General features: G+C 45.8%; 1 protein-coding gene across 1 annotated transcript in view; it reads right to left on the reverse strand.

Moving 5' to 3' along the window:
- Tmc3 (transmembrane channel like 3) overlaps positions 1–19,007 on the reverse strand; it is a 38,033-nt gene extending 19,026 nt beyond the window's left edge. Inside the window, exons 1-11 of the mRNA XM_087901311.1 lie at positions 18,760–19,007; positions 17,516–17,662; positions 10,907–10,982; positions 8,592–8,673; positions 7,750–7,856; positions 7,046–7,144; positions 6,803–6,945; positions 5,417–5,564; positions 4,228–4,271; positions 2,523–2,670; positions 1,137–1,246 (exon numbers count right to left, since the gene is read on the reverse strand). Coding sequence (XP_087757437.1) covers positions 1,137–1,246; positions 2,523–2,670; positions 4,228–4,271; positions 5,417–5,564; positions 6,803–6,945; positions 7,046–7,144; positions 7,750–7,856; positions 8,592–8,673; positions 10,907–10,982; positions 17,516–17,662; positions 18,760–18,848 — 1,193 coding nt within the window. The 5' untranslated portion in view covers positions 18,849–19,007. The remainder of the gene's footprint in view (positions 1–1,136; positions 1,247–2,522; positions 2,671–4,227; positions 4,272–5,416; positions 5,565–6,802; positions 6,946–7,045; positions 7,145–7,749; positions 7,857–8,591; positions 8,674–10,906; positions 10,983–17,515; positions 17,663–18,759) is intronic.
- Between the last annotated feature and the right edge of the window lie 3,672 nt (positions 19,008–22,679).

A 22,679-nucleotide genomic window follows, 5' to 3' on the forward strand; every position in this document is an offset into this window, starting at 1 on the left:
TTATCCGGGCTGCAGAGGTGCAGAGTGGAAAAGAACATGGGAGGGTGAGTGGGCCCGAAGCTTTGTCCCAGGTCTATTCTGTGCTGTGGGTGTTTGGTCAACTCCTTGACTCTCTGGTGATGGTGTTCTGTCTTTATGGCAGTTGGATTTCAGGAGTCGGGGAACTGGAGGCTTCAAGCCAAAAAAATACTTTCACCTATTTCAGTAAATAAAGTGCTGTCAGATAGCCGAGCCCTTTGTTTGCCCTATCAACCGTGGTCATGCAACTTGTAGTTGGGTTGGAGATGGATGCATAGATGGTAGAATCTAAAATATTGGCTGCTATGTCTGTTTCAGAAGGTATTTACTGACTCCTGAGTGGAAGCAATCCTTCTCAGGGTGTTCTGAGGTTTGCGGAGTGTCACGAGGTGTTGCAGGAGATGGTGTGGAAAAGCCAGCGTGGACAGGGACCTCCTATACCATGTTCTCTGCTTACCAATACATCACTCAAGTGGAGGAGGAAGAACACCAAGGAGGAAAAGCAGGCTTTTAGAAAGCCAGCCCTTGCTAGACACGGATGTGGCTCTAACTCTCGAGGAGGCAGTCTTGGAACGTTTGCTTGCACACCCAGTATGTTGCAGCTCAGACAACATCTGCTTTTGACATCTGCCGTGGCGGCCACTGGCTGTCTCTGTACCGTGCATCGCATTCGTACAACTTTTTGCTTGGGTCGTTAATAGCAGAGCACGCCTGGCAAACAATGAGGGTCTATTTTGCCACTCAGAGTCCAACCACAGAGGGAATTCAATAATGAAGAAACCCAGACACACATTCCATCATCTTGTTGCTCCTTTGTGTCTGCTTTTCCTGCCACGTCCCCCCTCTTCCCCTCTGTCCCTCCTCTTCTTTCTCAGCTTCCTCTTCTTCATTACCCATAATTCCAGCTGCGTCACCCACATCATTCTGTTCTCTCCTTCCCTAACTCCTTTTCTTTCATTCCCATTCTCCCCCAGCTTTTCTTGAGCCATGTCCCTAGGGAAAGCTTTATGCTAAGCGCGGAAGAAAAGAAGCATGCCGTAACTCGGCAGGAATCCAGTCCCTCTGTGGGTGGATGATGGCTGAGCCGCCTTGGGGCTCTTCCGGCCAGGATGCTATACCTTGCTAACTGGAAGCGCAGCGTCGTCCGGGGGTGGTACATCTCTAAGGCAGCAATAAGGTCAAAGGCAGATGGTGCTAGCATGGTGACGAGGGAGACCACCACACTCACCTGCAGAGAGAGAATATCTTTCTCAAGCCCCAATTCCCTCAACCACAGCAGGTTTTCCATGCCATGTGGCCACCTACCATTCACAGGGACACCGAGCTCCTGTTTAGAAACCTCCCCAGATCTGAGTTTGTTCCTTTCTGGAATGCGCTTTTAAGGTCATGAGGATGCTTTTGCATGCTGCCTGGGCTTCGGTTGCATTTCTGTCACATGTACCAATCACTAATTCTCTGTATTTATACCTCCCTGACCTTGGGTGGAGGATGGAAATAATTGCGAACATTATGATCAGAAAGGGGAAGGCAGAGACGTAATTGAATATCCCTCTGTACACGGGGGATTAATTATCTGGAGAACCATGCCTGGCTCTTGTTTGTCTGGGCTGATGGCAAAAGAAAGGCGAATTTGAGCTGGTCCACAAGACGTTTGAGCTAACTTAAGAAGTAATTTCTGAGCGGATGTTTTTTAAAAATTTGTCACTTTATAAATGTGCAAATAGGTACAAATTTACTTAACCCATATAACTGGTATAAAATACAACGAGGCATGGGAAAGGCTACCTGGTGTAATCTCAGGTTCTAAGAAATGATTGCACATGGGTGAACACACATGGAACATGCACAGGACAGATGAATGCCTTCTAACTGCTTTTAAAGTGGATACTAGTTATTTTTTTTTTTATCAGAGTAATCCAAAAGATGGTTTGGAGTTATTTTTGTTTTTCAAATCTTGGTGGTAAATTGAGCCAAATGTTCAGGACAACAGTCACAACAAATATTAGAAATTCTGAAATTCTCCCTAACCTCCTGCTTGGTAGTTGTTTTCGTATGGAGATCTTCACACAATTGGGGGTGGGTTGTTCAATACCCCAAAACAGTTCGTGTGGCTGGTTCTGGAAACTACCCAAGTGTCGGATGAGACAGCTAGAGGGATCTGAGGCGCACACTGTGGGTCGGTGTGGACCCTGACGCAGGTCTGTGGGCAGAGCCTATGCCTAGAGAGTGGATGTCAAGAAATAGAAGTGAGCAGGGCAGAGCCGAACCATGAGGGACAGTATGAGCACCCGGAGGAGTTCCTGAATGAAGATCTTCCTAGTTATTTAACTAGACTTGACGCTGCTGGAGCTGAAGGCCCTGGTCCGAACTCTAGAACTAGCAGGCTACCGTCATTTCTAGAGATATTTCGGTCTGATTCACTAAAGAAGCAGAGAGGAGGAGGAATTTTGTCATATACCCCCTTGAAGCGCAACCTGCTAATATAATTGCGGGTCACCGGGTACCTCGTTCTTTTCCCAAAGCGTCAGCTCCTTCTTCGACTGTTCCAGCTTCTGGGACCGGTCCACCACAAAGTAGATGAGATAGATGCTCCCAGCCAGCGAGAGGAGCACCAGGATGTTGGCGATGATTCTCAGGCAGACAGTCACTGCCCTGAAGGGAAAAGCAGCACAGGATGCAGACGGTAGGACTTCAGGATGGGAGTCTTCCCCCTGCTTCCCCAAGCTGCTTCTCTGCTTCCTCTACCTGCACTTTCCTGAGAGATCAACAGAGCTATAAATTCGGCAAGCCCGCCGCCTGGAACTTTTAAGATATCATCCAATGTTTGTTTTAGGATCCAAGTATGTGGGTTTTGGTTCGAGGTTTGTCGCTTATAATAGAAGTCCTTCAGGGATGGGGAGGTGGCTCTGCTATAAAGTGCCCGTCATGGAAACATGAGGAGCTGAGTTCAGATTCTGAGAGCCAGGCAGATCCCGGAAGCTCATTGGCCAGCAAGCCTGTGCAAATGAGCTTCAGGCCTCAAACCATAAAGGTAGATCGGACTGAGGAAAGACACATGCAATGTACTTCTGGCATTCACGCATACACATGTGTATTCATACCTGCTCTAACCTATATACACATACACACGCCACTCACATATACAAATGGTAATGCCCTCTTTCTCTGCTTCTGTCCTGGTCCCCAAGTACCTACTGCATCTCTGCCTTCCTCTGAACAAATGGATGAGGACCAGGGCTTGAGAAAACTGGTCCCTCCGTGGTTCCCCAGGAATGAGTTGTTGAGTAAGACCTCTTGGACCTAGAATGAGCTTAAAGGTGGATGTCATTTTCAAATTCCCGGGGTCATTTAAATCACTGGATTGGATGTGAAGAAGACATAGACCCTGCATCCTATTGACAGGGATGCTAATCCAAACTGAGGTCTGTGTTTTCAGAGACTGTAGACGACTCTGGTGGGCTTGTTCTCTGGCCTCTGAGAGGTTTGATGGGGCTCATCCTGCCATTTCACTGGAGAGGAAGCGTAGGTCCCAAAGATTGTGGGTCAGCCATCTGGGTCACTGGGGTTTATGCCAGGGAGGGCTAGAAGTCACCTCTTCTAGCTGCTTGTATACAGCTCCTTCTGACTCCCCTGCTCCCATCATACCCAGTAGCCAGCAACTACATGTGTACCTGAACAGAAGGACTATGCAATCAGCAAGGACACAAGGCAGGTGGACATGTCTGTCCTAATGAGGATAGGGCCATCACCCCTTCATGGCAGCACCCTTCCATTCCACTGGGTCTTAGGACAAACCTGGCCCCCAGGAGGCCATCTCGGAAGGCTATGGTTGTGAACGGACTGCTCCTTGTATCTTAGGAACTCAGAAAATTGTTTCTAAATAAAATTAATCCTAACAGTATTCACGTGTCTTCCTTCATTTGGCCGACTAGAAACTGTCACTGAAAATAATTGTTTTGTTAGGTGAGTGGAAGAATAGGACGCTGGTCAATGTCAGACCCTGTCCAGGCGCAGCGGGTGCGGAAGGAGAAAGCACTCTTAAAGACTACGATGGGAAAGGAAGGAGCTTCCCACAGGTCCTGTTACTAAGGAGACTGACAATAAGAGGAAGGAGGAGCCTAACAATTGTGAAAATAAGATACCGATAACTTGATAACTTTTTGAACCAAATGAGGCAAAAAATTAATGAATGGGTTTATTAATACTTACATGTTTTTGTGTTTTTTCTTTTCTTGTTCTTCCAGTATGGCCTCCTGGAAGGAAAAACACACACAGCATTGGAAACTTAGCCTCATAACCAATTACAACCACAAGGAATAATGTATCCAACTGGGCACAACCTGTAATCCCAGTCCTTAGGAGGATCCACTTCAGGTGTCTGGCTACACGGTAAGTGTGAAGCCAGCCTGGGTCCAAAAGCAAAAAGAAAAATGAAAGCCACATCAACAAAACCAATTCACCCCCAAACACTGATCTATTATCTTAATTCTTATTTTCAGTGTCTATGACTTTGGTCTATAAGTTTCTATTGACAGCAATGAATTAAATATCAATTATCTAATGATCAATTAAGCAAAAAATAAAGGAGATTGGGAAGAAAGAGTGGAGAGAAAAGGCTGTGATACTTTGGATCATAGAAATATTTTCCACTCAGAACGAGGTTTCCTTTGGTTGTCTATGACATTCAGCTGTCCCAAATCTCTGACTGATATCAATCACACTGATTTCTAAGTTAAAGATAAAATCTTACATACATAATGTAGTAGTATTTATTAATTTATAGGCTTTAAGACTCCATCATGTAAGCTGGGCCGTGGTGGCACATGCCTTTAATCCCAGCACTTGGGAGGCAGAAGCAGGCAGATCTCTGTGGGTTTGAGGCCAGTCTGGTCTATAAGAGCTAGTTCCAGGACAGGCTCCAAAACTATAGTAAAATCCTGTCTTGAAAAACCAAAAGGAAGAAGAAGAAGAAGAAGAAGAAGAAGAAGAAGAAGAAGAAGAAGAAGAAGAAGAAGAAGAAGAAGAAGAAGAAGAAGAAGAAGAAGAAGAAGAAAAAGAAGAAGAAGAAAAAGAAGAAGAAGAAGAGGAAGAAGAAGAAGAAGAAGAAGAAGAAGAAGAAAAAGAAGAAGAAGAAAAAGAAGAAGAAGAAGAGGAAGAAGAGGAAGAAGAAGACATAATGTAAATTATAAAAAATACACAAATCAAAATTTTAAGACAAAACAATATATAGAAATATTAAGAGTTATTTTGAGCTTTCCTTCTTACATCCTATAGGCTCATGTGGCACTTTTCCAGGTTATGTTGACCTCCCTGGATCTGCTGCCCTGGGCTGGGAGGAAAGGGAGCAGCTGGTTTGGCCAGCAGGGGGCGCAGACTGTCTTGCAGTCTTTCCACTCACCCTAATGCTGTTCACAATGGCGGCTGTTTTGCTCTCTGCGGCCTCTGGGTTCCCAATGAGGTAATCCCAGGCACAAAATACCCTCCAGCAGAAGGTGTAATTTTCATTGGAAGCACTGGCCAGGCTGGTGCGCGAGTTCTTAGCCATTCTGCAAGAGAGGCCCCAGTCAGTCACAGGAGTGGGTCTCGGAGCCGGGGATCACTCTCTCCAGGGTGCCACAACCGGATGTGGGGCAAAACTGTCCTCTGACACAGGTCCTCAATCCCTGCTTGATGAGCAGAGCACTGGCTGCGTTTTAACCACACTTGGACCCTCAGCCCATCCTTTTCCCAGTATGAAATGGCATGGATAATTATCTGATAGGCAGTCCCACCAGCACAGTGGTGGCCAGCAGTCATTGATGTACACTTGTCCCAGGACTCCTCATGTCTGCAACTGTGATGGTAAAGTTGTCACCATCCCTCTGAGATCAAGTCACGTTCCTGTAGCTTCTGCCTACAGTAACTCCTCCCCATGGGATCCCTAAGAACTGCTGAGTCCCTCCTGCCCAGGGTATTCCTTAGATATTCAAAGACAGGAGGTCCCTCTCTCTGCCTTTTAGGCCATTTCTCCAGTAACAAGCATTGGCTTTCTTCCCTGGCTACTTTCTTGCTCTCACATCGTCTCTGAGTTGCTTTTAACGAGTAATACCTAGTAAAGGATTGAAATCGTTCTGGTGAGATCTTCAGGCCACCAGAAGGTAAGTTGAGAGCCTTTAGTCACTTGAAATGCCCTTGCAAGTCTCTCTCTCTCTCCCTTAGCTCTACACAGGATGCTAACCTGGAAGGGAGCCTGGTAGCCTAGTACTTTTCCGAGCCAGTGCATGCAGAGAGGAAAACTGAGTTGCCACAGGGCTCTGGGTGAAGCTGGTGGAGCTCACCGTGGGGGCATTGCAGGAGTTAAGTCACTTTGTTAGAGGTCCCTTTATATGGTGACCGCCTCTCAGTGATGACTAGGAGGCACCAATGGCATGATCCATCACCTGGTCACAGGTAAACATCCGATCAAAGAGAGCTCTTTGCTCTCTAGCCTCCTGGATGTCATTGATCATATCTTTAGCCACCTAGATGTCATTGATTGAATCTTATTAGCTTAGCATTTTCTAAAATCACACACAGCACATAGATCGCTAAGTTTGTCTCTCCAAACCCTTCACAGAGCCTTGAACAAAGTATTCAGTGTCCAGGAAGTGCTGGTTAACATTAGAACCACTCTCAAGCCTTGGCCTCTTCCTCTATAAAATGGCTAGGGACTCATGACGTTAACAGGGTTATTGACAGGACAGAGTGAGATCACACATGTTCTAACCGGACTCCAGACACGGCTTGGAGAAATCGACAGTCATACTTTTTTAAGAGGATGATGAAGCTGTAGGCAAACACTGCCATCCCCACCAGGAAATATGCCAAGGGCAGGCGGTAGCCGGCTCTCCCAATCCTCCTCTCTCTCCCATAGTACCCGTAGAACAGGACAGAGTACTGAAGGTAGCCCTGCAAAGAGAGCCAAGAGTTGTCTCTGATTCCCAGATCCCAGAACTGTAGCCCTTTCGGCTCTCCTGCAAGGCCTGGGTGTAGCCAACGTTAGCCTTACCCCCAGGGACCAGACAGTGTCCAAATCCTGCGCAGACATGACCTGCTCCTGGGGGATGCTCTTGCTGGCTGTGCTTCCAAAGGGCTGGCCTGCGATCAACTGGTAAAAGAGGAAGGGTTAAGATGCTCTTCTAGGCTAGGGGATTGGAAGAAAGGAATGGTGCATCCCCATGTGTCCGTGCAGTTGCCATGAACTGTGTTGTTATTGTGTAAACCCATGTGAAAGAACTGGAAGTAACTTCTGTGGCTACATTGTTGAGGTCCCCAGACCTCTTATGCCCCAAAGAAACCAACAGTTCTGTATATAAAGAAGGAGTTTAGATGGAATACCGGGCAGGCAAGCCAGCATCCAGGCCAACTATAGTCCGTCACCTCTTCTTGTATGACCAGAGAGATATGGCTATGAATGTTTCTTTTCTTTTTTACAACATTAAGTGGTTGGGGAAAATAATAATCAAAAGAAAAAACATGATATGAAATTCAGATTTCAGCCACCCTCCCTGGTCCCTGCTACGCTCAAACCTTCTTTTGTGATACATGGCAGATCTAAAGGGCCATGACAAAGCCCAATGCATTCACTATGTCCTTTGGCAGAAAGCTTGCCACGTCCTTCCTAGGCTTCTATGATGACAGCGAGGGCAGCAGGTTGCAGCACCTGCCTCGCTTTCAGGCCTTGCACCTCCTGGCTCCCGGAACAACTCTTACCTCGGGAATGACAACGAAAGCACCCGTCATCACTGTGAGCACTATGTTAATTCCGAATAACCACCTCAGGAAGATGAAGTAGGAGGCTACACCAGATCCGAAGTGACCTGCGGGAAGGCAACACGAGAGTGGCTCTGTTCAACTCTCCCAGCACAGAAAGCCTGCCTCCAGCATCGTCCTTCACCTTCACCAGCAGCAGCACACACAGCAAGAGTGCTGTTACATTGCATTTTATGACGATGTGATCAAGATGCTGAGCAACACACCAAGCAGATTTGTGGAATTGCATTAGACTTGGAAACTGATTTTTGGGAATGTCTACAACTTTAAATGAATGTTCCCCCGTCTCTTCAACAGAATATCATCAGCTCGGCTCCAGCTTCACGCTCGTCTTCATTTTGGGACATTTTAAAGTTTGTTGATTCCTCTATGCATGTGGGCCAGGAGGAGAAGGAGATTGGGGTATGATTTATTTATTTTTAGCCTGGATTTTCTAGACGCTTACAGTGTTCTATAAAAACATGTATTTTCATGTTTCTATCTGGGAGTCACCATCTTCTCTCAGAGTTTTTCACAGAGTTTGCTGTCTGACTGACTGAACGAACTAGGAATGAACATGCGGCCATGTCTGAGCATGGAAACGCAGCCTGTGTCCTTTTCCATCCTGGGAGATGGTGAAGGTACCAGGTCTTCCAACTCTGAGTCCTACTTGAGCTGGGCCTCTAGCTGTACAAGTGCCCTGGTTGACTCTACGCTGTAAGGGCCAAGACCCACCGGATGCTTTAGGCTGTGTGCTGGCCAAGGCTGTACATCCCCCCTCCACGCCTCCAGCAGATACTTACTCTCGATTTTCTTTATCCTCATTTCCCAGGGGATGAAGATGACCACAAAGTTGCAGGCCAAACGGGCGAATTTCCTCCAGAGCTACACAGGAGAGGCCGTGGTTAAGAATCCTCTCATTCGTAACCTTGGTAATGGGGTTCTGGGTAGAGGAAAGGATCCCATACACACCCACACAACCCTTAATTATGGCTTCTCAAGTCATTAGCATCTCCAAGACCAAAGCGGCTCCCTATTTTCCCTGTGTCCTGACCAGACAGTATATAACAGTTTGCACTCTGTGCTATGGGTTCCGCATTTCTTTCTGGAGACAGACTCTCATGAATCCCAGGTTGGCTTCAAATTCACAATATACCTAAGTATAACCTTGAACTTTGATCCTTCTGTCTCTACCTCACAAGTGTGAGGCCCTCACTACATCCAGTTACTGTAATGCTAATTGACATCAGGGCTTTTCACAGGCTAGGCAACCACGCTATTAATTGAGCTACACCCCAGCCCTAAGACTCTTTTGGGTCAAAGTCTGCCTTATTCATTGGTTGAGGATGAGGAAAGGGGAAATCATGTGAAGAATGTCATCTCAAGATATTCATTTGACCCAGCCATAGACCCCTAGGAGCTCTGGGAGTGGAGCCTATAAATCTGTTTGATTCACCAGCTCCCCAGATGATTCTATCTGTACCCCGGCTAAATACCAAAAGTCTAGAATCTTCCCTGAAAATGAGCTCCACCCCAGATTCATCTTGCATCCTACAAGCTAGTTTCTGGCCTTTGTCCTGGCCAAAGCTGCCAAGAATAAGCTTGGGAATTTTGTCTTGCGGACTTATACAATTGCCAAGAGTATGAAATCATTACATTCTCAAAGGAGAACAATGAAGGATGTGGCCTATGCCAGTTCTGCTCTCCAGCAAAATTGACAGGTTGAGCATTCTAACACACAAACAGCCCGGGTTTGTGTTGGAAGCAAATGATATCATTGCACAAGGAAGAGCCACAAATGTAATTACCGCATTCCCAACTGTAAGGCAGCACACGGTCCTAATACAGACTCACAGGATAATGTCATTCTGGAAGCATCTGCTAAGGCCAGACGGCTGCGTGTACATGGAAATCTGAGTTTTATCAGAAGTTGGAATTGTCTTTAGCTCATGATTTGAGAGCCAAGTCAAAGTAGACACTGCTCCCACGAGCGGTCACACCGGCTGCATATGAGCAGTCAGGAAGAGGTAGCCCTGTCTCTGGATTTTGCTTATTAGGGTCACTGGTCTTTCTTGCAATTTTCTTATGTCTGCCTGGCATCATCTTCATTTTGCATACCTGCCTCATATCTAGAGACCAGAAATACAACAAACTTTCTGACCCCTCCTGCCCCTATGGTCTCCAGAGGCAGGGCTGCTCAAGCATCCTTCAGCAAAGGCCTGGACTTACTAAACATCGGGTATCTGCACTGGTTTAAAGTCCTAACACCAAAGAAGCACAGGGCAGAAGCCAGAGCTTTGGCTCTAGTTCTCCCTGTACATCTGTCTCATCATGAGCTCCGGGAAGTTCTTTTCTTTTCTTGGGCAGCCATTGGCTCATTTGTACAAGGAGCAGTAGAGGTCGGTGAGTGGCACCTAGCCCTTTTTCTTTTTAACTGTCTGAAGATTTCAATTATATAATGATATAGCAAATATAGAGAAGAAGCAAGATCAACTTATATGTATGGGGTTGAGTCAGGAAGGGTCGTAGACAGTTCTTACAAAAATGAACCAGGCTTACCCATATTATACAGCTGATAACTGGCTAAGATCCAGGCTTGGCAGAGTTCAAACTTGCAGTCTTGTCCCCTATTCTGCAGTTATTAATGCTGGGTGCTCCTAGCCTATGTGTGGTGACTCGGACAACAGTGCTTCTTGCTGTGGGACAATGCTTTGGTATACTGTAAAGATTTGTCACTCATATTAGCTTAATTAAATGCTGATTGGCCAGTAGCCAGGCAGGAAGTATAGGTGGGGCAACCAGATCAGGAGAATTCTGGGAAGAGGAAAGACAGAGAATCTGTCATAAGCTAGGTGCAGAGGAAGCAAGATGAGAATGCCTTATTGAGAAAAAGTACCAAGTGATGTGGCTAAACTCAGACAAGACTTATGGGTTAATTTAAGTTGTAGGAGCTAGTTAATAATAAGCCTGAGCTAATAGGCCAAACAGTTTGCAATTAATATAAGTCTCTGTGTGTTTCTTTGGGACTGAACAGCTGTGGGACCAGGTGGGACAAAAACTTCTGGGTTCTGGAGACAGTAGCAAATGAGGCCGGCTGTGCCTCATGTGGGCTCTTTACCTCTGCTCCCGCTGCTTGGTAGCCTCGCGTCCTAGTCAACCTCCCTTCAAACTTCAGCACAATCTCTTTTGCTCGTCTGAGAGAAGAAAAACATAGAAGTTACCACAACTTTCCCACGTTCACCAGCTTTCAAAATATGTGAAGGCAGAGCAGGAGAAAAAAAAAACACCAACTGATACAGGAGTAGAATTACAATATTTCATTTTCTGACTTTGCTAACAAGAAAATGCCTTCTAAACTATTTTAAGGGTTTGGAGAAGGTCGGAGAAGCTTATTGCTCTTTCCAAAGACCTGAGTTCTGTACCCAGAACTTATGTGGTTGTTTATAGCCACTTACCATTCCAGTTCCAGGGGGTTGGATGCCCTCTTTGACTCCTAAGACACCTGTACACACATCATGGTATACATAAAATCATGCAGGTGTGCTTGAGCACACATGTATGCATGCATACACACACACACACACACACACACACACACACACAAATCTCACAACTGTCATAACATTTTTGTGGATGAACTAATTGGAAATAGTGAATTCACACCAGTTAGTTATGATTGAATTTCTCCAAGTGTTTCTCAGCTGGTATCTGACTGGGGATCATAGACTTTGGGTATCCCTAGAGTGCCCAATATACCTCAGTTCCTCCACTTGACAGCTTGCCTCTCTTCCAGGTGTTTCTTTTTATTGCGTTTCTTGAGATTTTTTTTTATGTCTATGAGTGTTTTTCTGCATGTATGTGTGCGTTCCCCATGAGTGTAGTACCAGTGGAGGCCAGGGAGCTAGAATCCCTGGGACTGAAGTTATAGACCATTGCAAGGGGCTATTGTATGTCCTGGGAATTGACCCCAGTTCTCAGTAAAACCACCATCTCTCCAGCCCCTTTTAGTCACTTTTTAGTAGTGAAAGCCATACTTTACTTCAAGAAGCCTGCTTCAAGAAAGGGACACTGTCAAGATAATGAGTGTAGCAATGTTGTGTTTACACGGCCATGAACCTGACCCAGCTTTGACAAATGACTTACTGATCACTATATTGAATCAATCAGAGATTTCCACTTAAACATATCAGCCTTTTTGTTTTTTCTTCAAGACAGGGTTTCTCTGTGTAGCCCTGGCTATCCCGGAACTCATTCTGTAGACCAAGCTGGCCTCAAACACAGAGATCCACCTGCCTCTGCCTCCCCAGTGCTGGGATTAAAGGCGTGTGTCACCACACCTGAAAAATTCTTGATTCTTAAAAATGGACAGAATTTGGAATTTGGAAAATTTTATTTAGTCAAAAAAAATGCTCTCTTTACAGGAATGAAAACATGAGTTTAGTTTCCTAAATCCACATAAAAATCCAGGTGTGATAGTGACCACTTGGAATTTCAGTACTGGAAACAGGCAAGCCAACCTAGTCTGTTTGGTGAGGCTGATTTTATACAAGTGAGACACTTGTCTCATAAGATAATGGTGAGTCTTGAGGCATGGCACCAGAGGCTGTAGCTTCCACAGTATGTACACAGATAAGTACCTGCTCTCTCTCCCTCCCTCCCTCTCTCTTCCTCCTTCCCTCCCCACCTCTCTCTCTCTCTCTCTCTCTTTCACACACACACACACACACACACACACACACACACACAAGTATGCACATGTATATGCACACAGTAGGCTGAATTCATTGCAATAGTTATGCTTAAAATAATAACTGAATGAATAACAGGGTTGGATCATGAGTGTTAGTATGCTAGTATCATGAGCTGGGCTGATGTCAGAGGCTCTTAGAGAAGCACACTGTTCAAATAACCTAATGTTATATCACCCCATGGCAGAGATACTCAAGCACACCCAAAGACCAGCAACATCAGACACAGACCACTGAGGAGTTACACTCAGTGTTCAAGAGCTCAGTGATTGAGAGCTCAGTACTCTCAGTCAGTTAGTTCGTGGGTGTGACAGGTTTATTTAATAGGACATTCCTGTGGGTGCTTCCCCAAACTGTCCTAATAACACCCACTGGATACAAATCCTTTGGGAGCACAAGGGGCAAGTCAGTTTCTGTTTCCACAAACAAGGTGACTTCCCCAAATCGTTACTTCACCAAATCCTGCAATTTAGACTTCCTTCTCACTAATCGCAATACCTTCAATTATACTTTGTTTTTGTTGAGTTTGGATTTCACGCATGGCTCAGGCTGGCCTTGAACTTGCTATACAGCTAAGGATGACCTTGAATTTTCTCTGCCTCCTGTCTTCAGGTGGAATAATGCCCTCATTATTGTAGCCTACCACACTGGCTCTACTGTGATCAAAACAACAGGTACAGAAATAACGAAAGTTGATGCCCTAGCCAATACTATGACCATCACATTAGGGACCTCTTTCAAACACGCAAACAGCACGCATGCAAAAAATACTGCAAAAGTCCAAACAGCAAAGAATGTCCTCGTCTTATTTGTAATTTTGTTTCTTGCATGTATTTTTTTTGCACTCTTGTTTTGGGTCAAGGACAGTGGAATGCAGACGTGCATCAAACGGTTGTCCTTGAAGGGCTCCCTTCTCAGTAAAGATGAGCCAGCGATGAAGAAGAGGGCGCCACAGCTCTGTGGAGGGACCAAAGAGAGCACAGCACACAACACAGGCCCAGTTACGGGAAGCAAGTGTGCGCTGCGTCTTCGCGGACACTGAGCTTTTCACAGGTGTTAAGGGTCCCTCCTTGATGATTCCTAAGCCGTCAGGGTTCGGGGCCTTCTGCACCCTCCACAGGCACTGGGCTAAGCCTCAGTCCTCAGTGGTACTTCAGTAGCTTTTCAAGGTGAAGGGCAAGAGATGCGGGTCACAGGGGAGCCTGGCTGTCAGCCTGAGGGGCGGCCTGTGGCTGACATTGTCGGCAGCTCTGGTGCGTCAGGCAGCATGACTGAATTCACCAGCCACCCAGGTCTGTGAGTTATTCCTGAAGTTATCTGAAAGGATGGTAAGCATCTGTTCTGTTCTGGTCTCAATATTTAAAATTGGTTAAATCTGGGCTGGGGAGATGCTTCAAGGGAGTGAATTGCTTTTACTTAGGCTTACTTAGGGTTTTTTGTTTGTTTGTTTTTTGTTTTCTTTTTTTTTGTCTTGTTTTGTTTTGTTTTTCAAGACAGGGTTTCTCTGGGCAGCTTTGGAGCCTGTCCTGGCACTTGCTCTGTAAATGAGGCTGGCCTCGAACTCACAGAGATCCACCTGCCTCTGCCTCCCTCGTGCTGGGATTAAGGGCGTGTGCCACATCTAATCGGCTTTCGTTAGGGATTTTATTGCTATGAAGAGACACCATGACCATGATAACTCTTGTAAAGAAGACATTTAATTGGGGTGACTGACTTAACACTTTCTGAGGTTCAGTCCATTATCGTTACGGGGGTGAGAATGGCAGCATGCAGGCAGATGTGGGGCTGGAGCTGAGAGTTCCCCAACTTGCAGACAACAGGAAGTCAACTGACAGTTGCACTAAGGGAGCTTAAGCAAAAAAAAAAAAAAAAAAAAAAAAAAAGACCTCAAAGCCCGCCCCCACAGTGACGTACTTCCTCCAGCAAGGCCACGCCTCCTAGCAGTGCCACTCCCTTTGGGGGAACTTTCAGATCACCACAATGCTTACCACGTTAGCACGAGAAAAACTTAAGTTGGACACCCAACCCCGGGTAAAAGCTGGGTCCAGCAGCTTATATTTTTAAGCCTAGCGCCAGGTGGGTGGAAGAGGAGACAGGGTACCTAGAACTCAATGGCTGGTTGATCTAGCTGGAAGAGCGAGCTCCAGGTTGTTGCATGAGAGACTCTATCTCAAAGAATAGGGGGGAAAATGACAGAGGAAGATGGCTGCCGTTCATACCCTGACATTACTAGTGCATACATAGGTCAACTCTTGCTCTCTCTCTCTCTCTCTCTCACACACACACACACACATACACACACACACACACACACACACACACGTGCGCGCGGTTTAACTTTTCATTACTCAGATGAAAACTACCATTTCTGAATGATGTTTGAAAGTTCTGGTAAAACTTATCCTTCCTTAGTTTTAAGTTAATTACTCTAATGATGATTATATAAGATCTCTAGGGTTCACACACAAGAGACCTGGACTTGGGGTGAGAGCATTTAGCTTATTTATTTTTAAATTTATTTATTTATGTATTTGATATCCCAGCCACAGTTCCCCGCAACTCTGCTCATCCCAGTCCCTCCCCTCAGCCTCCCTCTGTTCTCAACCCCCAATCCACTCTTTCTCAGCTTCTGTTTAGGAAAGGCAGGTCTCCCGTGAGTACCTACAAAGCAAGGTGTATCAAGTTGCAGTAAGACTAAGCACCTCCCCATGTATCAAGACCGGACAAGGCAACTCAGTATGAGGAATAGGGTCCCAAACACTTGAAGAGAGTCAGAGACAGCTCCTGTTCCCACTCTTAGGAGTCCCATAAGAGGACTAAGCTACAGAGCTGTAACATATTTGCAGAGGGCCTAAGTCAGTTCTATACATGTTCCCTGGTTGTCTGTTCAGTCTCCGTGAGCCCCTATGAGCCCAGGTTGATTCTGCGAGTGTTCTTGTGGGGTCCTTGACTCCCCTGGGTCCTATAACCCTTCCTCCTCCTACAGGATTTCACAAACTTGGCCTAATCTTTGGCTGTGGGTCTGTATCTGTTTCCATCAGTTGCTGCATGTTCATTGGGCTAGGCACCAATCTGGTAACGGGAGACAGCCAGATCAGGCTATGTATCTGCTTTTGCTAGGAGTCTAAACTGGGCTCTTCCTCGTAGATTTCAGGGAGAGTCTCTTGTGCCAGGTTTTTACCTGACCCTGGGATGGTCCCCCTTTCCAGTAGTCTCCTTCAGGGCTCTCCCCCCCTCCTCCATTGCTCCACCCCCAACCTGATCTGCTCAACTTCCTGTCCCCACCCACCCTCAGTACTCTCAAGGAATCTCTTCTATTTTGCCCAGAGGGTCTAATTTAAAGCTGACCTCAACACACATGGCAGGAGTTGGGGGGCAGGGATGGGGAGTAGAAGTGGGAGTTGGGGCACAGGGCGAGGGCAGGGGGGAAGGAGGGCTAAGGAAGTGTGTGTGGGTATTTGCTCAGGCTGCTTTCTCAATCATTCTCAATTAGTCTTTCTCATCAGACACGTGGGCATAGGAGGACCCATGCTAGCCTTCCGAGAGTGTAGATGTCTTTAACTAGAGAGGAGTGTTGGTCAGACTGGGAGTCAAGTCCCAGGAAAGGATGATTCGATAGGAAGATGCCCCAGCCTGATAGATAGGAGGTGTGACGGGAAAGGAATGAACACCGGCATCTAGCAAATCACCCCGGAGAGCACAATGTGACCGTGGTTCTGGGTCCACAGGAGGTGGCTAAACAGCGGGTCTAGGGACAGATGCACAGGACATTTATCCTTTAAAAGTAATGTCCACCATCACAGCTCAGTAACATCAGTCGTGAAGACCATGCCGCTAACTCCCCTTATGGGATCTGTGACAATCGCCCCCTTCTTAGGCATGCATATTACATATTCCATACGTATTACATGCACATTGAACACATAACTAACACCCACAGTGCTTAGCGCATCTCATGTTCAGTAAGCTCAAACCTCAGGAGTTCAAACTTGAGTGGACAAAAGGATGAAGCTGAATGAATATTAAAACTGCTTGGGGCCTGGGACGTCATTCAGTGGTTGAGTATGGACGATTAGGTGTGGAGCCTTGGATCCCATCCCTAGGGTCACAGAGATGAGAGGAGGCAGAGGGTAGGGGAGACTGAGTTCATCTCCCACAGTGTCTGGCTCTGCTGCTGTTTTTGACAGCACTCTGAGGGCTTGACTGTTGCCATTTTCAGCAACACTGTTACAAGAGGTAGGAATCATAGCCTACGCCTCTTCAGCTTTAAAGAGAGGACCCTGTACCTAGAGAAATTAGGAAACTTGTCCAATGTCAAACAGGTAGAGAGGGAAAGGGGCAGTGTTTGAATTCAGGGAGGGAAACTGTCCTAAAAGTCTAAGAATCTACATGGGAAGTAGAAAAAGACAAGATCTCCTGAGTAAATTGGGAGCATGGGGACCTTGAGGGAGGATTGAAGGGGAGAGGCTGGGAGGGGAGCAGAGAAAAATGTAGAACTCAATAAAAATCAATAAAAAAGTCTAAGCACTTAACTATGAGGGCGACAGATTCTCTAATAGAATCAAAATATATCCTAATAACCTGGTCGGCCACTGAAGAGACTTCTTTCCCAGGAGAGACAAAAGCGGAAGGTGAAGAGGATGCCTCTTTGATTCTGGCTCTCACCCTGTCTTCTGAGAGTTGAGAAGACAATATGAAAATCTAGTGTTTAGAAAAGAGATTAGAAACTTCAACACACACACACACACACACACACACACACACACACACACACACACACACACATACCACACACACACAGGCACTGTAGCAGCTATGTGATTAGATGGTCCCTTCCAGTATCTTTGGGACTTCTCTGAGTCAGATGCAATATGGTCACGGTATCAGCATCCCTCTTCCCCCAGGTACCATGGGCAGGATGGGATTGTTTATCATAAAGCATATTCACACTTATTAATGATTGCCGTGGAGGCCCTTACCTCAGCGCTCGCAGCTTCTGTCCCATGGTCCAGGGTCTGCAACGGATGTTGGCCATGAGATCTTTCTGGAACTGTATATTCTGGAAGATTTGCTCCGGATCATTGCTGTCCCCCGTTTCATCAGCATTAAAGCTGTCATCCGAGTTACTGAATGGAATCGGGGCATCGTGGAGGAAATCTGATTATAGAATTGCTTCCAGCAAAGAGCATCTTTCTTGGGTATTTTCTGCATCTGACTTTCCTAGGGTCAACTGTATGATGTGTGTGTGTGTGTGTGTGTGTGTGTGTGTGCAGAGACTCAGGAGTCCATAAAAACTCATTTGTGGAACTTCAGTGGTCAGCAAAAAAGAGTGATTTCCAAGGCAAAATAGAGTGATTTTCAAGGCAAGAGGCACCAAAGGAGAGAGGAGAGGAGGGTTTCCCACATTTGAGCCCATGCTAGAGGAGCAACGGTTTTGATAGGGGACGCAGTCTTATTTGTAGGCTCACCCAGGTGACCAGCAAGGTTTGGAGGCAGACTGCCTCCTTCTCCCACAGAGATGTATCACCTAGAGACACCTCTCTGTTCACCTGTGTTCATTTTAAAGCCAAGACAAGGGAGTTAGGTGAGTGGTTTTTGCAAAGAAAGATTGAGTTAAGTGATGCACGGGGCAGACTCCTCGGGACATAGCTACCACGTAGAAGAACACTTTTTCACAGTAACAGGGCCTTCCCCCCTAGTAATATTTAATATGCAACTCAATACTTTTTTAAGTGGAGATGAATAACCTATGGCTTTGGCAAGAGAAAACACTTCCTTTAGCTCTAATTGAGATGTCTTTTATCTGTTTGAAGGAAAAATTTCTCCAGAGTTAGTGGAGGTTCCAGTATTTAACAACAACAACAACAAAAACCCATTCCTAATAAAAAACGAACACATTCCGTTCCCACCCTCTCCCACTTCTAAGTTATCAGAGACCTTTTCCAGGAACACCTGATTTATCTGAGGTGACAGGTGTCTTGTCTGCTCTCTTCTGACACTAGCACTGAGGAAACAGGGACAAGCTGGAAAAAAAAAACCCATGTGTGGGCTTTTGGTGTGAGCCCCACTGGCTGGCAACAAAGTGAGGGCCGAATCAAGAAACAGCAGCTTGCTGCTTCTCCCTCTGGGGGAGCATTGCTGTGCTCGACACCCCAGCTCCCATGTGACCCCAGAGAAGTAAGTTTAGGCATTCATTTCGGAAAAAATCCAGCAGGGCACTTACCCAAGCAGCAGGGAGTCCTGGTAGAGGTAGCACTGACTGGCGTTTCTCCGGATGCTTCTGTAGCGCTGGGATGCCTTTGAAGTTTTCATGAGGCCTGGTTTGCTGCCAGTGGTCCCTGAGGATAGTGAAGGAGCTGGGAGGCTGGGAGCCTGCAGGCAGGGGTCTGTTTCAAATGAGCTTTCCGAAAGGGGCCTGTAGAGCTAATATGCTCTCCTCCCTCAGAAGCAGGAGCAAATGCCTGCCTGCATCTGGTGTCAGGGACAGAAAAGAAGCCAGAAGGCCAGTCAGGGTCATACATATGTAACAGGGAGGTGGGCGTGCCCACATTGATTGGCTGGGATCTGGACAGTAGGAGGCGTGGTCCAGTGGCCTAGGGATGACTTGATTCCTCTCAAGGTCTCTCTACCATCTCCTGTGCCCAGACTGGACTCAAAGACTTGCGAACTCCCCTCCATCTTACTATGACTGACTGTCAAGGAACGCTTAGAGACCATAGACAGCAGGGCGTGGTGTTCTCCTTCTGTGTCTCCAGAAGAGGTTTGGAGACCACAAGCACACTCCTGCCCAGGCACAGACAATAGCACTCTATTCTTCTCCCCCCTCCCCTTACATCCTTTTGTTTAGGTACTGTGAAAGACGTCAAGCTTACAGGCAGGTCACCGTGCCATAAACATCTGGCTGCTTCCGATGTAGATTTATCACTTACATTTTTGCCGTGGTTAGCTCTACCCAAGTTTCCCTTGCCACCGACCATTTGCAAGTGAACTCTAGAAAGAATGACAATTCAGCTTTAAAGACTTCCGTGTTCTAGTAATAAAAACCAAATTACTTTAGTGATAGTTTTACATGGATTAAGCGTGGACGCAACAATATGTACAAGGACCCCATGAAACTGAGTTTGAGAAAAATTAAGACTTCTTTTTTTTAAGGACTGGAAAGATGGCCCAGCAGTTAAAAGAATTTGCTGCTCTTCCAGAAGACCTGAGTTCAGCTCACTAACCACCTGTAACTCCAGCTCCAGGGACCTGATGACCTATTCTGACCTTTGTGGACACCTGCAGGTTCCCCTGCCCCCTCTCCAAAAAGAAATCCTTAGAAAACAGGACTCTGGAGATTCATGTATGTTGGAGATCAAAAAATAAATAGCCTCAGAAAATTGGGCATCTTGCCCATACTAGGCCTTGGACAAAGGCTTGAAACTCCTCCCTGTCCTAGCCCAAATGGGTCTCGTTCCCTTGTCTCCTGCATGTTTCCCTGTTAGCTGTTCACTGACTTCTCATCAAACAGCTCATCCCAACCCTAGGGCCTTCTTGCATTTGTGAACTCTATACCAGTTTGCTAGTGAACACCCAGGGCACTTTGCTGCTTGCAGTGAATCCAACTAACCTGCGTGTTGCTGAACAGGATAGCGCAATGCTGGAAGGCATGACTAGGCTTGGCTGACCAGTCTATGACTCTACGTGTCAGTGAGTAGAGTTCAGGGCAGACAACCCAGCAGGAAGGCAGGCATTGGTAACTGCAAGGGTGGAAAAGGGAGATGGTCTCATTCATTTGTTCCTTTGTTCCTCCCTTGACTCCCTAGCAAGTAACTCCCTTGCTCTAAGATACTGGCCATAGGCAAAAACTCTAGTAAAAGGCAAGAGAGAACTCTTATCAAATGAATGAATCTCTTTTGTGCAGCTGTTTGGATTTAATGTGTTCTTGTGGAGATTGATAAAATTAATTTAAAAATAACTGCTAACTTTAAATTATTTTAATTAACATATGATTGTACAAATTTAAGGGGTATTGTGTGTTATATTTATATACAATAAAATGTAAATAGAGTCAAATCAGGATAGTGAGCAAACCCATGGTCTGGAGTGTTAACCATGTCATTGTGCTGGGAGCATTCAAAATCCATTTTTTTTCTGGCTATTTTGGAGTACATAGTCAATTTTAAAAAAAGTTTCCCACATGACGACATTTGTAGGGGGTCTCCTCATGGTTTCTTTGGTCCAAAGTCCCCCAAATTTTTGCTAAGGACATGTGACTGAGGCCCTGATGGCTGGTCCTTATTGCCTTGTGGGTGAACTCAGACCCAATACCAACTTTTCCTCCCGGGTTCTGCCCCTTTAGGATGCTAGAAATCTGGGCAAGAAGTGCAAATAGAGATACATCTTTCTGAATGCAGGAATGAATGGCCTTCCCTGCCTTCCGTCCCCTCTGAGAACCTGATTAGAAGCCTGAGAGCTACTGGATAATTTGAAGTCAGCTCAGCATTGGCATAGTGATAACTACTAAAAAGCCCCCGAAAACTTACAAGTCAAACACTCTTCTTACAAGGAGTACAAACAACGTCAAAATGGCTTAGGACTATTACAATAATTTTACACACTGTACATACTTATAGGGTCCACATGGTGGGAGAAGGAAGGTAACGAAGGGAGAGGAGGAGCGAAGACAGGACCTTTCGCTATGGCTATGGCGTGTGGGTCCATCATTTCCAAAGAGAAAACAGACTACAATTTAGTTAGAAACCCCAGAAGATCTGAATAGAAATCACCAGGTGTCTTAGCTTCCAGGAACAACAACAACAAAAAAATGTTCATTTCCTACATTGCCGATTAGGTTTCTTTATCCTGCTAAGTGGATTCTATTCTGAGGCCCAAATATCCCTGAGAGCATCTTGACCTGTAGACATTAGTCTGTTCCTCCATCTGCCGAGCGCCTGCTTCTCAGGTAACAGTTTCTAGCCTGGCAGTTTCATAAGAGGGCAGGATTTCCTACTCTTGGGATTTAGCTGAATGCCAGTTAGGTTGTTTTAAGCAACTCTGAAAGCTTTGGTCTGAAGTTGAGAAATGTTTAGGGTTTGTAATTTAGGGAAGGCGGTCAAAACAATATTCAGCCATCTGAGCCGCAGCTGAATTGGTCGAGACACAAGAACAGTATCCGGCTGTTTTCAGATAGGAATCATCTAGACACTCAGGATTCATGCTGATTTCCCCTGGGGACTGTGGAACTCTTGCTCGTTCAGAGCAGTGGCAGTGACAACTGTGGGCTGGGGAGGGGCTGGCCTTTACCACAGTTGTTCCTCAAAACAAGTGAGGACAGGTTGTCAGCACCACACAACCCTTTCAAAGAAAACACCTTAAGATGAATGTGGAGGCCCACGCCAGGAATTCCAGAACCCGGGAAGGCAAGGCAAGAGAACTACCACAGGGTGGTGGTGGGGAACGGGACAAAACTCCTCGCCACATAATAATCAAAACACTAAACCTACATAATAAAGAATATTAAGAGCTGGAAAGGAAAAGGGCAAAGTAACATATATTAAAGGCAAACCTATCAGAATTACACCTGACAAGAAAGCCAGAAGGTCCTGGTCAAGCATTAGGCAGACATTAAAAGACCAAGGATGCCAGCCCAGACTACTATAACCAGCAAAACTTTCAATCACCATAGAAGGACAAAACAAGATATTCCATGACAGAACCAGATTTAAACAATTCATAACCATAAATACAGCCCTACACAAAGTACTAGAAGGAAAACTCCAACCCAATGAAGTCAGCTGCACCCACAAAAACACAGACAATAGATGATCTCACAGCAGAAAATCCAAAAGAAGGGGAAAGCCCACACAGTAACATTATCAACAACAAAAACTAAAATAACAGAAACTAGCAATCATTGGTCATTAATATCCCTTAATCTAAATAAACTCAACTCACCTAAAAAGACACAGGCTAATAGACTAGATACAAAAACAGAATCCATCCTTCTGCTGCACATAAAAAGCACACCTCAACTTCAAAGACAAACATCACCTCAGAGTAAAAGGTTGGGAAAAGATTTTCCAATAAAATGGACCTAAGAAACAAGCTGGTGTAGCTACCCTAATATCTAACAAAATAGACTTTAAACTAAGATCAATTGAA

This window comes from Myodes glareolus, chromosome 24 (assembly GCF_982192425.1).
Source record: "Myodes glareolus chromosome 24, mMyoGla1.1, whole genome shotgun sequence".
Taxonomy (NCBI): domain Eukaryota; kingdom Metazoa; phylum Chordata; class Mammalia; order Rodentia; family Cricetidae; genus Myodes; species Myodes glareolus.